The sequence below is a fragment of the Trichechus manatus genome, unplaced genomic scaffold (assembly GCF_000243295.1).
Source record: "Trichechus manatus latirostris isolate Lorelei unplaced genomic scaffold, TriManLat1.0 scaffold00147, whole genome shotgun sequence".
Classification (NCBI taxonomy): domain Eukaryota; kingdom Metazoa; phylum Chordata; class Mammalia; order Sirenia; family Trichechidae; genus Trichechus; species Trichechus manatus.
Genome location: NW_004444083.1, coordinates 5552588 through 5571658, shown reverse-complemented (window position 1 = coordinate 5571658; position 19071 = coordinate 5552588). Strand labels below are relative to the sequence as shown.

Sequence of the window (19071 nt, the reverse complement as noted above, 5' to 3'; positions counted from 1 at the left end):
AAGTGTTCTGGAATTCCCATTCTTTGCAATGTTATCCATAATTTGTTATGATCCACACAGTCAAATGCCTTTGCATAGTCAATAAAACACAGGTAAGCATCTTTCTGGTATTCTCTACTTTCAGGCAGGATCCATCTGACATCAGCAATGCTATACCTGGTTCCATGCCCTCTTCTGAATCCAGTTTGAATTTCGGGCAGTTCTCTGTCAATATACTGCTGTAGCCACTTTTGAATGATCTTCAGCAAATTTTACTTTCATGTGATATTAACAATATTGTTCGATAATTTCCACATTCATTTGGATCCCTTTCTCAGAAATAAGCATGAATACGGATCTCTTCCAGTCAGTTTTCCAGGTAGCTATCTTACAAGTTTCTTAGCATAGATGAGTGAGCACTTCCAGTGCTGCATCTGTGCTTTGAAACTTCTCAGTTGGTATTCTGTCAATTCCTGGAGCCTTGTTTTTCACCAATGCCTTCAAAATATATCCTGAATAGGTTTTTAACAATGCTTCTAGATTAAGAGAGACTAGGAAGAAAGGCCTGCAATCTACTTCCAAAAATCAGTTAATGAAAAGACTGTGGATCACAAGATTCAGATGCCCACCCTATCTGGGTATGGTGGAGGACCAGGCTGTGTTTCCTTCTGCTGTGAATGGGATCATCATGATTCAGGGGTTAACTCAGTGAGAGCTACCAACTTTTTTCTTTAATTAACTATAGTATTTAATTTTCCTCTCCACAAAGATGAAAATGTGGTCTTTTTTATACTTATCTTTCCAACAAACCCATTTTCTCCTGGAATGAAATGCAAACTCTTTCCATGACTTGCTCAGCCATTCAAGCTCTGGTAACTCATTGCCTGTTCAGTATCTTTTTAGACTATTTTCCTTGCCCGTCATGCTCTGGGCCTCTCCCTTCTACAAATGCACCCAACTAAGTTTCTGGATCATGCTCTTTGCTTTCTTGAAATACTCTACCTTACCCCCCAGACCCCTCCCATCTTCTTTCCTTCTACCTCTACTTTATTAGCTGAATAAAATATAACTAATAGTGCAAAACATTTAAATTTTCCACAATTAAATAAATAATCAAATAAAAGTTTCATAACCTCATTGCCGTTGAGTCTATTCTGACTCATAGAGACCCTACAGGACAGAGTAGAACTGCCTGATAAGGTTTTCAAGGAGTGACTGGTGTATTCAAACTGTTGACTTTTTGGTTAGCAGCCAATCTCTTAACCCCTGCTCCACCAGGGCTCACAAAGTTTCATAAATGTCACAATAATTTGATGAGTGATATTCATGCCTAAAACTCCTACTTAGAAATGTATAACTTTACTCAAATGTCACCCAATAGAAAGAGCAGAAGCATGGCAACTTGTATGTGGAAGTTTTATATCTGTTGAAAAAGCAGAGATTTAAGAAAGGAAGCTAAATGTTAACGTGTAAAAATAGGAGATAAACACAAGATGTTATGGGAATATTCTATTAACAGACTGGCTTTGGGTGATACTCTGAAAGTATCTCATTTATTTGGCTTCTTTGCTTGTAAAGAATTCATATATATCTGAAAGTATCTTGTTTATTTATCTATTCGCTTATTTATAGTATATTTAATTTTGTCACTCCTTTGCAGAAAATCATCCAATTGGTCCCTCATCAACACTATGAATAAAAGCCAATTCTTCACCCTGACCAACAAATCATGAAGTCATCAGGCCCCCACCAACTTATCTGAAGTCATGGAATCCCACTTTCCTCTTGACCACTACACTTCTACCATACAGGACTTCTTTCTCCTCCGTGGAACACTCAGAAATTATTCCCAGCTTAAATCCTTTGCACTGGCTGTTCCTTCTGCACTGAATGTCCTTCCTGTTCACCTTAGCATGGTCCACTCCTTCTTGATTGTCAGATTGGAGCTTAAAGGTTACCTTCTCAGAGAGGTCTTCCCTGACCCCAGATCTAACGTAGCTTCTCTGTATCATGGCATCCCTGGGAATTTCCTTTAATGTAAGTTCCCACTTGAATGTAAGCTCCACATATGCAGGGACATTGAGTGTTTGTGATGGCTAAGGTTGTATATAAACTTGGTTGGGCCATGATTCTCAGTGGTTTGCTGGTCATATGATGTTAAGGTCACTTGCAAGATGACAGTTGATACGTGTTCACCTCCATTATGGGATCTGTTATGTGTAGCCAATCAGTTGAAAGGGAGTTTCTTTGGGCATGTGGCCTACACTGAATATAAGTGGACTTTCTGGCAAGGCTCAAGGGATTTTGCTTGCTCTGGATCCTGCAACTGGCTCCTGTTCATCAAACCTCTAGTTCTTGGGACTTGAGCCTGAAGCTTACTTCCAGTATTGCCTGCCAATCTTGGGATTCATCAATCTTCACAGCCTGTGAGGAAGAGCCCTGCTCACTGACATGCCGATCTTGGCTTCCCAGCCTCTGAAGCTACATGAATCAGAAGCCTCTACAAGTGAGTGAGTCATTTCCTTTATTTAGATCTCTCACTGTGTATGTATACATTTTGCTGGTTTTGCCTCTCTAGTGAACCCAGTCAAAGACATTTTGGTATCGAGAGTGGTTCTACAGAAACAAAATTGTAAGGATGAGTTTTCTAAATTGGTTCTCAAGTCTGGTTAGTCTTAAAGATGTTGATGACTCTGTTTCCAGTAGTAAAGAGGGCACTGTTTATCCATGGCATGAGGTGGCAATACAAATACGGAAAATATTACCACCAATATATCAGGTATTGGTGAAGGTGAGATTCTGGGATTGCATGTGTGAAACTTTTCTACAATTTTTCATAATGAGAAGTGTAAGGAGGATGGTTGGTTGGTCCTACTTTCACTAGACAAACTCACGAAAGAAAGAGATGGACTCAAGACTTCAGAGTGAAAATGCAAGTGCCGCATTAATGACCTTAAAGTTTCCACTTGTGCCTTGAAACAAACCCTTATTTCTTGTAGTAACAGAGCTGATATTGCTGAAAACCAAACCCAGAGTCTTATTGTAAAAGTGGGCTGAATTACAATGTCAACACAATTGCCAACCTAGCGAAGTGTCTGAAGTTAAAGTGAGGGCACTGATTGGGAAGAAATGGGATCTTGAAACTTCAGATGTGGACATATGGACAGATAATCAGGAAGCTGGAAATGCTGAGCCCCTACACTCAATTGAATCACTCCTGCCAACAGAACCAGCCTTCTCACTCACAACTGAAGAGATTACTCCACGTTTGTCTGCTAAGCCACCCTCCCCAGTAAAACCACTATCCCCTCCACCCGCATCTAATGAGATTAACCCAACTGTGTCTAAAAAGCCTTTGTCTGAGTCATTGCATGGGACATTGCCTGAGACAGATGCTTTACAAGACAATGCTGAATGTTCTCAAAACACTCCCGCACTACCAATTTTGACTTCTACATCTATAACTAGACTTAATTTCCAATGAGCCCCAAAACGTGAAATACAAAGTGTGATTCAGGAAGAGGTGTGCTACACTCCAAAAAAAACTGCATGACTTTTCTAATATGTACAAACAGACACCTGGGAAATATATGTGGGAAAGGCTATTAAGGCTGTGGAGTAATGGTGCAAGGAACATAAAGTTGAATCAGTCTGAGTTTATTGATACAGACCCACTAAGCACAGATTCTTCATTCAATGTTTCAACTCAAGAAGTTAGGAGTGTATATAATAGTTTATTTTCCTGGGTTTCTGAAGCATGGAATACATGGTGGCCTAGACTAAATCAAATTGAGGTACCAGAACTGCCTCGGTATACTGTAGAAGAAGGTATCCAAAGGCTTAGGGAAATTGGCATGGTAGAGTAGATTTATCAGTTTAGACCCACAGATCCACACATGGAGTGCCCAGAGGACCGTCTTTTACCGCAATAGTGAGGAACAAATTTCTGAAGGGAGCCCCAGCATCTTTGAAGACTGCTGTGCCTGCTATTTTGTGTAAGTCAGATTTGACAGTGGAAACTGCCCAAACTGAATTAAGACACCTAACTACAATGAAGCTGATTGGACCCCGTGGTAGTAGGGGCCAAGTGGCAGCACTCAATAGACAAAGATAAGGTGGCGTGGTTACCTTAATGGACAACAGAGTCAAAGCAGTAATCAGAATAGTCTGACTCATATGGACTTAAGGCGTTGGCTACTTAGTCATGGTGTCTCTACTGGTGAAATAGATAGGAAATCTACTAAATATTTACTTGATCTGTAACAGCAGATGAATTCTAGGTCAAGTGAACAGCAGTCTAACAAGAATCTTGAGAATAGAGAGTCATGACCCCTCAATCAATTCCCAGACTCGAGAAAGTTTAAAGATCCACAACCCCTTGAATGAAGGAGAGGCTGGGTCCCCTTAAGGAAGGACTCCGATACACTGCCAAAAACTTTTACTGTTAATTTTTCTCCCAAAGGAAGTTTTAGCTCATGTCCATCTCATGGTAGGTCCAGTGTGTCCCCAGACCCATTCTGTAGTGATTTAATCAGTTTAGAAATGCATAATTAGAATAGATATACTCAGAAACTGGCAGAACCCCCACACTGGATCCCTTACAAAAGGAGTAAGGGCTGTTGTTGTTGTTAGGTTCCCTCTAGTTGGTTCCGACTCATAGTGACCCTATATACAGAACAAAACACTTCCTGGTCCTGTGCCATGCTCACAATCGTTGTTATGCTTGAACCCATTGTTGAAGCCACTGTATCAATCCATCTCGTTGAGGATCTTCCTCTTTTTCACTGAACCTGTCCTTTACCAAGCATGATGTCCTGCTCCAGAGACTGATCCCTCCTGACAACATGTCCAAAGTATGTAAGACGTAATTTCGCCATCCTTCCTTCTAAGGAGCATTCTGGTTGTACTTCTTCCAAGACAGATTTGTTCATTCTTTTGGCAGCCCATGGTATATGCAATATTCTTAGCCAACACCACAGTTCAAAGGTGTCAGTTCTTCTTTGGTCTTCCTTATTCATTGTCCGGCTTTCGCATGCATATGATGCAATTGAAAATATCATGGCTTGGGTCAGGGGCACCTTAGTCTCTAAGGTGACATCTTTGCTTTGCAACACTTTAAAGAGGTCTTTTGGAGCAGGTTTGCCGAATGCAATGCATCCTTTGAATTGTAGACCGCCGCTTCCATAGATGTTGATTGTGGATTCAAATAAAATGAAATCCTTGACAACGTCAATCTTCTCCATTTACCATGAAGTTGCTTATTAGGCCAGTTGTGAGGATTTTTGTTTTCTTTATGTTGAGGTGTACTGCATACTGAAGGCTGTCGACTTTGATTTTCATCAGTAAGTGCTTCAAGTCCTCTTCACTTTCAGTAAGCAAGGTTGTGTCATCTTCATAACGCAGGTTGTTAATGAGTCTTCTTCCAATCCTGATGCCCCATTCTTTTTCATATTGTCCAGCTTCTTAGATTATTTTTTCAGCATACAGTTTAAATAAGTATGGTGAAAGGATACAACCCTGACGCACAGATTTCCTGACTTTAAACCATGCAATATCCTCTTGTTCTGTCCACACAACTGCCTGTTGATCTAAGTACAGGTTCCAAATAAGCACAATTACATGTTCTGGAATTCACATTCTTTGCAGTGTTATTCATAATTTGTTATGATCCACATAGTGGAATGCCTTTGCATAGTCAATAAAACACAGGTAAACATCTGTCTGGTATTCTCTGCTTTTAGCCAGGATCCATCTGACATCAGCAATGATATTCCTGGTTCCATGTCTTCTTCTGAATCTGAACTGAATTTCTGGAAGTTCCCAGTTGATATACTGCTGCAGTCACTTTTGAATGATCTTCAGTTAAATTTTACTTGTGTGTTATATCAACGATATTGTTTGATAATTTCTGTATTCAGTTGGTCATCTTTCTTGAGAATAGGCATAAATATGTCTATATAATATAACTTGAGCTTTCATAAGAACAGTTGAGGGTCTGTTCCACAGTCGGCCCCGGCCTTATTCTGACTGATGAAATTGAGCTTTTCCATTGTCTCTTTCCACAGATGTAGTGGATTTGATTCCTGTGTATTTCATCTGATGAAGACAACTTGTATAGTCACCATCTGTGTTGTTGAAAAAAGGCATTTGCAATGAAATAGTTGTTGGTCTTGCAAAATTCTATCATGCTTTCTCTGGCATCATTTCTATCATCATGGCCATATTTTCCAGCAACAGATCCTTCTTCTTTGTTTCCAACTTTCACATTCCAATTTTCAGTAATTATCAATGTATCTAGAATGCATGTTTGATCAATTTCAGACTGCAGAAGTTGGTAAAAAAAAAACTTCAATTTCTTCATTGTTGGCCTTAGTGGTTGGTGTGTAAATTTGAATGATTGTAGTATTAACTGGTCTTCCTTGTAGGCACATGGATATTATCGTATCACTGACAGTGTTGTACTTCAGGATAGTTCGTGAAACGTTCTTTTTGATGGTGAACACAACACCATCCCTCTTCAACTTGTCATTCCTGGCATAGTAGACCATATGATTGTCTTATTCAAAATGGCCAGTACAAATCCATTTCAGCCTACTAATGCCTAGAATATAGATGTTTATGTATTCCATTTCATTTTTGATGACTTGTAATTTTCTAGATTCATGCTTCATACATTTCACATTCTGGTTATTAATAGCTGTTTGTAGCTATTTCATCACATTTTGAGTTTTGCCACGTCAGCAAACGAAGGTCCCAAAAGCTTGCCTCCATCCAAGTAATTAAAGTCAACTCTACATTGAGGATGCAGCTCTTCTCCTGTTGTCTTTTGAGTGCCTTCCAATCTGAGAGGCTCATCTTCCAGCACTACATTAGACAATGTTCCACAGCTATTCATAAGCATTTCACCGGCTAAATCTTTTCAGATGTATATGGCCAGTTCCTTCTTCCTAGTCTGTCTCAGTCTGGAAGCTCAGTTGAAACCTGTCTATCAAAGGTAACCGTGATATTATTTGAAATACAGGCAGCAAAGCTTCCAGTATCACAGTGAAAAGCAAGCTGCCACAGTCCGACAAACTGACAGACACGTTGTGGGTAAATAAGCAGAGGGGCAATGAAAAAGAAGAAGACCTTCAACAAGATGGATTGGCACAGTGGCGGCAACAATGGGTTCAAGCATAACAACGACTGTGAGGATGGCTCAGGCCTGGGCAGTATTTCTTTCTGTTGTACATAGGGTCACTATGAGTCGGAACCGACTGGACTGCACCTAGAAACAACACATATAAACTTACTAAAAATAAGCCATTTCTATATTTTTAAGGAAGCAGCCCTGGTGTACAATGGTTAACCATTGGGTGTTAAACGAAAGGTCATCAATTCAAACCCACTAGCTGCTCCAGGGAAGAAAGACGTGACAATAGACTTCTGTAAAGATTATAGTCTTGGAAACTCTATGGGTCAGTTTTACCCTGTCCTACAGAGTCTCTGTGAGTCAGAATCTACTCGACAGGAATGGGTTTAAGTACCAAGATATATTATACCCCTATGAAGCACAAATTTACGTTTAGTACTCTTTGCCCTGACAAATTGAAACAAAAGAAAATAAGATTTGTTTCAAATGAGAACAAATAAGAGTTTATTGCGAATGTGTCATCTGAAACTTAATGGGATTGGCTTAATAAAAAAAAAATAGTGAAATATTTCACTTCTAGTAAATCATGTGTAATATTAGTGTATCAGATATTTGAAGTTAAAAGAAATTCAATACTTCAAAAATGGCTAATGTTACCATTTAAATCTTCATAAGGTCTGTTCAAAATAAAAATTATAAGATTTCTAGATGTTATAGATGATGTCAAGAGCACGTAAAAAAGTCCAAAATATGTCAGTTTGAATTATTCATTAGAATATGCTCAAAATAGAGTATGAAATTCTGAAGCCAAAACAGATTTCAAAAAGTTCTCCAGATTATGTTCATTGCCAATTTAACACAAACAGTATAACACATCTCAGTATCCACTAGAATTAATTAATCCATTAGAATTAATGACCACAAATTATTTGCTAATAACTCTTTATTTTAAAATAATTTTAGGTTTACATACAAAATTACAAAGATAATACAGAGATTTTCCACATACTCCTCACATAATTCCTACTCTGACTCATAGCAACCCTGTAGGACAGAGTAGAACTACCCCATAGGATCCAAGGAATGGTTGGTGGATTTGAACTGCCTACCTTTTGGTTAGCAGCCATAGCACTTAACCACTGTGCCACCAGGGCTCCACACATAGTTCCCCCTAATGTTAATAACTAATGATACATTCACCAAACTAAGAAACCAACATTAGTACATTAATATTAATAATAACTAAACTTCAATTACATGGAGTAACTAAAGCTAATCAAATAATGAGCTCAAGAACATCTCATATCCTTTTTTAATGGAAAAAAGCTACCATTTTGACGAAATAATAATACTTTTGACTTAAGTTTTAGACATGTGGTGTTACACCGGATTCTTTTCCAATGAATTGAAAATTAAATAATTTGGACAGAATTTATAATTAAATCACATGTGAGAGCTGTAGTACCTTCCGTGTTGAGATTAACTTGAATTTGTATTTCTTATGGAAGACCATTTTTTAAGTGCTATGGGACTCCAAGAAGGGTCAGTTCGTGAAGCCAGTTTATCCAAAGAGATTTTCATCTGCCACAAGACATTTTTTTTTCTTTTTTTTTTTTTTACTAATTCACTCAAGTTGTCCCTATCCTTAAATTTTCTTGACAAAGACAAGGGTTCATTATTTGGCACAGTAGTTTTTCCTGTTTATGCATTAACTTGTACCTAAAATTAATCAAAACACATTTATATTTTCATGCTATAAATGGCCTTTATTGAAAAGAATAAGAGTTCATGAAATAGAGATTGTTCTGGAAAACCCGGGATGGAGCACTTATATCCTAGCAACCAACTAACTGGTTGCACCTGGTCCTCCAGGGAGATCAACTTCTTATGTGCAGGATTGTCTTCTGTTTCTCAAGGCCAGCAGGAAAGGAGGAATAATATGACCTTCCATGAAAACGAAACAAACTTAAATCCTACATAATTAGACTTTTGGGACTGCTCTAATTTCACCCTTGTAGGATGTTTTACACTTGAGCTATAAAATGGGAGGGGCCAGATTTTGGGTTCTGTTGCATTTATTTTTCAGAGAGAACTATTCCTTTAGCCATTTTTGTAAGATGTGGAAGATTTTTTCTCGTGCTTGAATTAGTTCAGCTGAATCAGTAGCCTTTTGTCTGAACATTTCTGAACAATGTCCTGCACCTAAAAAAGAGAAAGATACATGTCAGAATATTTACATATCAACTATTCAAAGACCAGATGTCCTTGACCTCCAGCTGCACATTAGAGCCACTTTGAACACTGCTCAAACCAACCAATACCTGAGCCCCAAACTTCAGAGGTTCTAATTTAGTTAGTTTGGGGTGGGGCTGGGTATCAGTAATTTTCAAAAGCTGGTTAAAAGTTGATTAAAATGTGCACTTATAATTAAGAAAGAGAATTAGTTTACTAATATAATGGGCTTTGAATCAAAGAAGTAAGCTTCTTTGTAGATTAAGGTTGGATAAATTTATGATATTAACTAAAATGAGTTATTGATGGTGTCTACGAAATCCTTCCATGCTACAAATTAATGAACGTTTCTGGGAATGATTAAGGTAGTTGATTTAGAGACTAATGTTTTTAGTTTCCATTTTGTTCATTCCAAGTGTGATATAACTTAAGTTCCATCTGAGGAAGTTACAATGTCTGAATCTCAGTGAGTCTTATTTTAGAGAGTTTTCCGAGCAGTCTACTGGAATTGTACTACACCAGATCCAAGAGCCGATTATTCAAAAATTCTATAAGCTAGCTGTTAAACTGTGAGCTTGAAACTGGCCATGATGGAAGTATTTACACCATGGAAGTCACAGATGCTGAAAAACAGGTTTTTTGTTTGTTTGTTTGTTTTGTTTTGTTTTTCCTTAAGGAGAATGGGTTAATAAACATATAACATATGAGAATAAGATCAAACAGATGAAATTTGATGGAATCTTAAATATTAGTCAAACTTTTAATATTACAGATGTGGAACCTATGCCTCAGAGAGTTTAAGTGACTTGTCAACAAAATTACTAGTGGAACTAAGAATTGAACCCAGCTGACCAGAGTGTCACAGGCTGGTTTATGTAACAAATACTGTCAAATATGAGCTCAAGGTTTCACAAATAAGCATCTAGCCAAACCAAAAACATGACAAAATGGAACAAAACATTTGCCTTAAAGTCGATTCTAACTCATGACAAACCCATTTGTTTCAGAGTAGAACTGTGCTCCGTTTGGTTTTCAACGGCATGACCTTTTGAAAACAGATCGCCAGGTCTTTTTTCGGAGGCACCACCAACCTTTCTGTTAGTAGCCGAGCGCTTAACCATTTGCACAACCCAGGTATTCCAAGCATTTGTCCGTACAGTATTATTTATTTTAGGGGCAAGATGTATTTGGTGTTACCAAAAAATCCCTTGGTGCCAAGTCGATTCTGACTGTTACTCTTTAGGAAAGAGTAGAACTGCCCCATAGGGTTTCCAAGGATGTAATCTTTATGCAAACAGATAGCATCTTTCTCCTGCAGAGTGACTAGTGCATTTGAATGCCAACCTTTCTGGTAGCAGCTGAGTGTTCAACCATTGCACTACCAGGGCTCCTTGTTTTCTTTTAAGAAGCTAAAATTATGTAATAACTATGACAGGTACAGACAGTACAATGAGAAATATTTCTATGTACTTGGAAAGATCTCCAGTGTATATTGGTAAGAGAAACAAGGAAGGTGTAGGACAATGTATATAATATGCTACCACTTGTTTATGAAGGGATAAGAATACATATGATAGTATTTGCAAAAAGCAGGAGCCCTGGTGGCACAGGGGTAAAATACTCAGCTGCTAACTACATGCCTGCTCTGCAGTATAATGATGTGGCAGTCTGCTTCCATAAAGATTTACAGCCTTGAAAACCTTTTGAGGAAGTTCTATTCTGTCCTATAGGGTAACTATGAGTTGGAATCAACTTGCTGGCAGTGGGTTTGATTTTTTTTTTTTTTTTAATTTGCAAAAAAAGAAATACTGTAAAGATGAACAAAAATCTAATAGAGATGGCTCCCTAATAGGTTAGGAGGAAAACAGAGTAGGAAGGGTGTCTTAGTCATCCAGTGCCACTATAACAGAAATACTACAAGTGGATAGCCTCCACAAAGAGAAGTTAATTCTCTCACAGTCCAGCAGGCCAGAAGTCCGAACTCAGGGCACCCTCTCCAGGAGAAGGCCTTCTCTCTCTGTTGGCTCTGAAGGAAGGTCCTTGTCATGCATCAGTCTTCCCTTGGTCTGGGAGCATCGCTGAGCGGGAACTTCAGGTCTGAAGGACAAGCTTTGCTCCCAGCACTGCCTTCTTGGTGGTATGAGGTCCCCAAGTCTCTCTGCTTGCTTCTGTCTTTTATAACTCAAAAGAATTGGCTTAAAACACTGTCTACCTATCTAACTGCCACTAATTCATCTTATTACATCATAGTGATAGGATTTACAACACATAGGGAAATCATCTCTGACTAAAAAATGGTAAACAGTCATACGGTACTGGGAATCATGACCCAGCCAAGTTGACAAATATTTTGGGGGGACACTATTCAATCCATGATAAAGGGTAAGACTTCTGTCTGTGAAAAAGAAACAAAGGCCATGACAACGGACAGATGGTTACAAACTACAGTGTTTCCCATAAACATAAACAATTTCACAGAATTTCAACTTCAGATGAGGTGACATCTTGACTGTGATGAGATCAGGCACAAATAACACCACCCCGTAATCATGTGTGAACATGGACTAAAACAAGGACACACTACAATCAGCAGGAGTCCCTGGGTGATGCAAATCATTAAGTGCTACTAACTGAAAGACTGGCAGTTTTGAATCCACCCAGAAGTACCTTGGAAGAAAGTCCTGGCGATCTACTTCCAGAAAATCATAGCCATTTTAAAACCCTATGGAGCACAACACTACTCTGAAACACATGAGGTCATCATAAGTGCGAGTCAGAACTGGTTATTATTGTACAACAACAAAAGTAACAAACTATCCCTCACTCCTGGCTGACAGAGTAACTACTACTTTTCTACCACCACAACTCTAGTCCCACTTTGTTCCTCCCGCCTCCTAAATAAAAATTGCAAAGATTGTCAATCATTGAGTTGCTTCAACTGACTTACAGCATTTAATTTTGACCAATGGCCAAATTTCAACATGCGAAAGTATAAAATGATAGTTCTGACACGTACTAAAATTATGAATATCCAAGAATACATATTGAAATTCAAAAAGAAAAAACCAGTTATTATACAGTCTTGATTTTATTATTATCTAATATAATTAGCCATAGAACTATATTTTCAATGAGCACAAAGAACTAATTGAATATAAAATCCATTAGAAATGGGATAATGAAAAAGACGTGGAAATGGAGGTGAAGTGGAAAAAGCATATTTATCTACAAAATTTGCCTCAATATTTCAAATTATTCTCTAGTTACAGATAAGTGGTCTTTTCTTCAGCCAATGTGAACAACCTGAAGATAAGACTTTGTCCTTCTTACCAGGTTCTCTTCATTTTTATAATTGCATGAGTAGCATTTTCATCCTAAATTTCTTCTCTTTCTCCATTTTGTTCAGACATCTATGACCCAGGAAAGCTCTCTCTGCACTTATTTGATCAATGTCTGTTTCACATGTATGATGAGTAGCTCCTTGGAGCAGTGACTGTGTGCACGCTTACACATCTAGTGTCTAGCACAGCATCTGACACAAGCAGACACTCCATAAATATTTTTAAGTGAATGAATTTGAGCACTCCTTCTTACTAATTTCCATGAAAAAGGATTTGCAAAGGCTTTCTCAGATTTTCGAGGTCTTTTTGAAATCATTAAGAACTTACATCTCCAAAAAACTTGTGAGGCAGGTGGCACAATGGTTAAGGAGCATAACCTCCAGTGAGGCTCCTTGGCTTTGTGTTCTGGTCCTACTACTTATTACAGTGTGAGTCTTAGGCCAGTTGTCTTAACCTCTGTATAAGTTCCCAGGTGGTACAAACTGTTGATACATTCCTCCGCCATGAGAAAGGTTGGAGGTTCAAATCCGCCCAGAGATGCCTCAGAAAAAAGGTCTGGATATCTACTTCCATTAAAAAAAAAAAAAAAAAAAAAAAAAATCTGCCATTGAAAACTCTGTGGAGCAAAGTTCTACTCTGACAAACACAGGGTCATCAGGAGTCAGGGTCAAATTCACAGCATGTGGTTTTACTGGTTGTATGGTCAGCTTCCTTATCTGTAAAAGGAGAAATGTGATAGCAATTACCCTTGATTTTTAGGAGGATATAATGAGAGTATCCATGTAAAGTTTGACCTGCATTGTTCAATATGGTAGCCATCATGACCTACACGTGGCTATGTTCTTGCTCTTCAGTGCCATCACGTAGGTTCCTATTCATAGTGACCCTGTGTACAATGAAACAAAACACTGCCTCATCCTGTTACATCCTCACAATCATTGTTATAACTGAGCTCACTATTGCCATTGATTCTTCTTCAGTCTTCCTAATTCGTTGTTCAGATTTCACATGCATATGTGGCGATTGAAAATACCATAACTTGGGTCAGGCATACCTTAGTCCTTCAAGTGACATCTTTGCTTTTTAACACTTTAAAGAGATCTTTTGTAGCAGATTTGCCCAATGCAATGCATCCTTTGATTTATTGACTGCTGCTTCCACGGGTACTGATTGTGGATACAAGTCAATCCTCAACTCATGGCGACCCCATACACAACAGAACTAATTGCTTCTTGGTGCTGGGCCATTCCCGTGGCTGGTTGCAGATCAAACGATTGTGACCCATAGGGTTTTCATTGGCTGATGTCAAGAAATAGATCACCAGACTTTTCTTCCTAGTTCGCCTTAGTTTGGAAGCTCAACTGAAACTGTTCAGCATCATAACACACACAAGCCTCCAGTGACAGACAGGTGGTGGCTATATATGATGTGTATTGTCCTGGAATCCAACCTGGCTTTCCCATATTGAAGGCAAGAATTCAACTACTGAACCAACATAGCCTTCGTAATTTATTATTACATGCTGACATATTTTATCCTATTTGTAGGCCTTAACTGTTTACAATGGTTACCTTTAATGAAGACAGCAGGCAAATCTTTACTGATATCCTTTGTGATTCCCAGAGTATGCCAAGGATCAAAGGAACCATTGGAAAATATGATTTTGCTTCCCCTCACATTGAAGCCACCGTAGTACATGTTGGTAGACATAACACCCGTCTTCAGTGAATCGTAATTAAATTCTGGGCCAAAGACATCAGAACATGGCTTAACAAAATAACTGCAAAGAAAATGAGACAAAATTTTAGGTGCTAGAGAGCAGGACTGAGGAGTGTAATAAAGATATTTACAGAAAGAGTGTGGTGTTTTTCGGTTTTTGAGTTTTGTTTTCCCCTGAATTCTGAGTTACTTATAATAGCTAAAAGGATTTCTTCAGTTTAAGAAGGAAAGTTGTTTCTGTCTCTCTGTCTTTCTCTCTATCTATCTGTCTATGTATCTATCCTAGCCCAGCCTCTCTTTCTATGAGGTCTACTAATAGGTAAGCACAGAGGAATGTGGCCAGCAAAGTAATTTTCTATAGGACCCTTGGCCAACTCAATGTAGAACCTTAGTGAGGAGGATATAGACACCACCTGCTGCTGTTTTCTGGACTCCACCTAGGGCTTCAGAACAAGAAAGCACAAAATTCTTCTCTTTGCCTTCCCACCAAGTTCACACTTGAACCTAGACTAGTAACCACTGTGGAAGGAAGAAAACTCAATGCATAGCCTGCCTGCCTGTTAAGAAGGAAGAGTATAGAGGCAGTGAGAGTGAAAGACTGCCTCTAATGCAGGGAAGCATGCCCCAGGGCTCCTCAAACCCATCCAGTTCTAGTTGTTCTAGCCCTGAGGGTTTAGAACATCAAAGAAATCTAAAGAAGGGCGTCAATCAGAAAGCAAGATTTCTGCTTCTGTGTTCTAGGAGAAAAACGATATGTAAAGGAACAAAGGGCTGATAATGTGAATGGGACTTCTCTCCACACTGGTGGAACAGACACCAAAAGAAGTGTGGCTACAGTAGGTGTTTGCCCCAGTACAGGTACCTTCACATAGACATCACCCTTAAAAAAGTGTGGTCCAATTAGTACACTTGACTTTGACTAAGTTATACCTCCATTCCTCATTAGGAAATTTGAATTTTGGGGGACTTTCATAGGAAAAAACTATAGGCTCAAAGTTCATATTTTTTCCCCCAAGTTTATACTTTTTTCATAATTTTACCCTACAAGATACTTTTACATATTATAATATTTATGCATTTTCATGTATAAGATATCTACACATGGACATACTTGGATACATATAAAGAATGTTCCTCTTGCAATTTTAACTATAAAATTGCCTTTAAAGTTCTTCATACTTATTAGCTTCTGTTTCTAGTGGACAAATCTAGATATCAGGAACAATATCTTGCTCTACAAACCCAGTCAATATGAACAAAGGTTCATAAACCAATGAGAGAGAATTTGACTAAGGGTGATCTGTCTTGCTTCATACAACCAGCAAATCTTGGCTAACGTAAAATTCAAAACCATTGGAGAAATTGCCTTCTTTAGTTACAACTTTGCTGTTACCCAGCTTCCTTAATTGGATTTTTCAATAAACACACAAAGTACCTTCTTGGTAAAAGAGTGTTAAATATAATGACCCTGTAATGCCAACCAGTCAGAATGAGGCTACTAGTTTATTTATTCTTATTCATTCTCTAAAACCTATAGAGTACCTCCTGGTGGCTACTAATTAAGTCAGATTCAGAAAACTGATATTGGATTCTACATATCTTGTTGGAATATTATTAATTTCTCAAACTTCCATCCAGAAAATTTCTCCCTTAAACTTTCACCAATTTGAAATTGGCCAATCTGATCAATTTGAATATGGAAAAACAAACAAACAACAAAAAACCTACTATCATGGTTTCTAGTGACAAACAGAAGTCAAAGCAGAGCCTTTACCTGAGAGGCACTCCAGTGAAGGGCTGGTTCTTTGAATCCGTGGTCTTAAAGAAACCAAATTCAGTGCAAGACTGATAGAGCCATTGCCTGCCTAGAAAGCAAAACATCAATTGACTTAATCAGAAATGATATTTTTGTCAATGACAAACAAAAAGCTTAAACAAATTCAGTACTCTAATTTACATGATACTTGTGAACTTCTAAAACAAATTTGACCTCATTATTATTAATACTATTTTTAGTCATGTCCAGCATTACCACACCAAGAGCTCAAACTACATCCAGTGAGGAGATTCTAGTGAGGTCTTCACATGCTCCTAAAGTAATTCTATCTCATTCCGTCAGGACCATCTCTGTGAGTACCTCAGTTCTGTCCTCCTGTCTGTCCTCTAGTTCTATCCTTTGCTGGGAACACACTCTATTCTCTCTGCTTCTGCCTCTAGTGAACTCCTCCTCAGAATGTCTGAGACCCTTCTCCATGAAGTTTCATGAAGGTGGGATGCACACTCGATGCCCCTGTCCCTCACCATCTCTACCTCTTCAGACATGCTGTGACTGCAACTTCTCCCCAAGAGGTCACCAATATTGGTAGGATGAATCAAATTGTGGATAATACTTGGAAGTTCAGTTCATCTAAAGTCTAGCAGCTATGCCAAAAATTCACTTGTCTTTGAGTCACTTAGTTAAACATTTTAAGAACTATTCATACCAAAAATAGCTTGAAGTTGTAGGTATATTTGATGTCAAACAGACTAATGGGAGGGAGGGTCCCTAGGAGGTGATAACATTTTTTGCTTGACTGCTAACCTAAAGGTTGGCAATTTGAACCCACTCAGCAGTGCTGCACAAGAAAGTCCTGGTGATCTGGTCCTGTGAAGATTATAGCTAAGAAAATCCTATGGTACAGTTTTCCTCTGTAACACATGGGGTCGTCATGAGTTGAAATTGACTGGACAGCAACAGGTTAGGTCATTCCAGGGAGTAACCTTGTCTGAAAACTGCTGTATTTAGAATTTAAAGTGGGGTGAGGTATTTTCATGGCATCAGCGTGCTTGATTAATGTTGCAAAGTACTAAGGGGCATCTTTCTGTATTCTGCTTCTTGTAATCCTAAGCATTTGTTATTTCTGAATCTTTTATTAGCATGATTTAATCTGTGTATATCCAGCTCCTTAACTCATTCACTCTCTCTTCCCATCCTTGAATAAATTACCATAGTTCTGTTATTTTGTAATTCCTCATTTTCACCAGATAACGCTTTACCTTGTGTAGGCATGTGGTGATTTATGGAAGAGTCAGATAAGGCTTTCATTTTACCATCATAATCTGCATTAAACGAAAGTGAAAATGTTTCCTTAAACACTGAATGTACAATTCTTACAAGTCTGTAATATGGTGAACCCAGTGAGGTGTTAGTCATGATGTCACAAAAGTCTTCAATCCTGATAAAGACCTGGTTTCCCTGCAAAAATTGAGATTCCAATTATCCTTAAGAGAATAGACATGGGATGGCTTTCAGCTCCAAATGGAATTAAATTCCAAAACTATTTTAAATGATTTAAGTGATTGATTTTAATTCAAATAAGGTACAATTAGTCTGTGGTGACTTGGCCTGAAGATCAGCTTCTGAAAACTATCAGCTAACCTGTATGGGTTGCAGACTTGACGACAAGTGAGTCAACATCCCTCGTGCAAGACAAGTAGCTCATAAAAGCACTTGCTTTAACGAAAGCTTTTGGTATTCAGGTAGGTATTTTGTTTGGAAGAGGTTATAAATAAGCAAGCTTTGACTGAGCATGCAGTATCTTGCTAGAGCAGTGCCAGAACCTGTGGGAGGTGTAAAAGATGAGAACTAACACTTCAGAAGGATCCAGTCGAAGAAGACAAGATACATAAAATATGAAAACGTTAATGAGCTACTCTGGGAATTCTGAGAGAGTTTTGTGAGGACTAGAATCATGAGAAAAGGCTTCTTGAGGAGAGAGGAATTGTGGGGGACCTGGAAGATGGTGTAAGTTTTAAATAAATAGAAGTAAGTAGAGTGCATTTGTATGATTATACTAAAATGAAGTATCTAGAATAGATAAAGGTATAAAGATTAGTTTTTAATAGTGGTTACAGGGCAAAGAAGGACGAAGAAAAGGGAGAATCATTTTTCAGGTAATATAGAGTTTTTATTAACGGGGATGGACAATTTGGCAATGAATATTGATGATGTTTGCACATGTTTAATGTTATCATTTTTATTGAATTGTACATGTGAAAAATGTTGAATTTGCAAATGTTAAGTTTTTTATATTTTTTCCAAAATTAAAAAAAGAGACTGCATTTTACGCAAGAGGGGCAATATGTCTGAAGAAGTGGCGGCAAGTATGTGCAGTGTCTAAGAGGATGGTCAGTAGGCCTCAATGTGTGACATTGAATTAGTTACTTAACTGTCTGAGCCTTAGTTTGCTCATGTGCTCAATGTGGACAATAATAATAAACTAATCAGAGTAGCTCATAAGATTGCTGTGAGGATTAAATGAAAGCAGCCCTAAGGATAGTGCCTGCAACAAAGCCATTCTGTAAGAAGCAGCATTGCTATTATAATCATTATTATATTTCTTCTTCCATTTTTTTATTGTAGTAAGTATACAGGAATTAAAATACTTGCCGTTTCTACTATCTTTACATACACAGTTCAGTGATACTAATCATGATCATCATATTGTTCAACAAACACCATATTATTATTTTTTTGTCAAGAGAAATATTCAAAAAGAAAAAAAACTGGAAATATCTATTTTCATAGAATGTGGTTAGATTATGGAACTCTTACACTTTTGTTGATTGTCAGTATAAAAGGGATAAAGGGCCTGTGTAGAAAAGTTTTTAAAGGGACAATAAAACTTA

At 38.1% G+C, this 19071-nt stretch overlaps 1 protein-coding gene across 1 annotated transcript in view; it reads right to left on the bottom strand.

The window, feature by feature from the left end:
- Positions 1 to 9203: 9203 nt before the first annotated feature.
- Positions 9204 to 19071, bottom strand: part of LOC101359661 (putative serine protease K12H4.7) — an 84732-nt gene continuing 74864 nt past the window's right edge. Inside the window, exons 8-11 of the mRNA XM_023740122.1 lie at positions 17440 to 17638; positions 16178 to 16268; positions 14256 to 14464; positions 9204 to 9313 (exon numbers count right to left, since the gene is read on the bottom strand). Of these exons, the coding sequence (XP_023595890.1) occupies positions 9204 to 9313; positions 14256 to 14464; positions 16178 to 16268; positions 17440 to 17638 (609 nt within the window). The remainder of the gene's footprint in view (positions 9314 to 14255; positions 14465 to 16177; positions 16269 to 17439; positions 17639 to 19071) is intronic.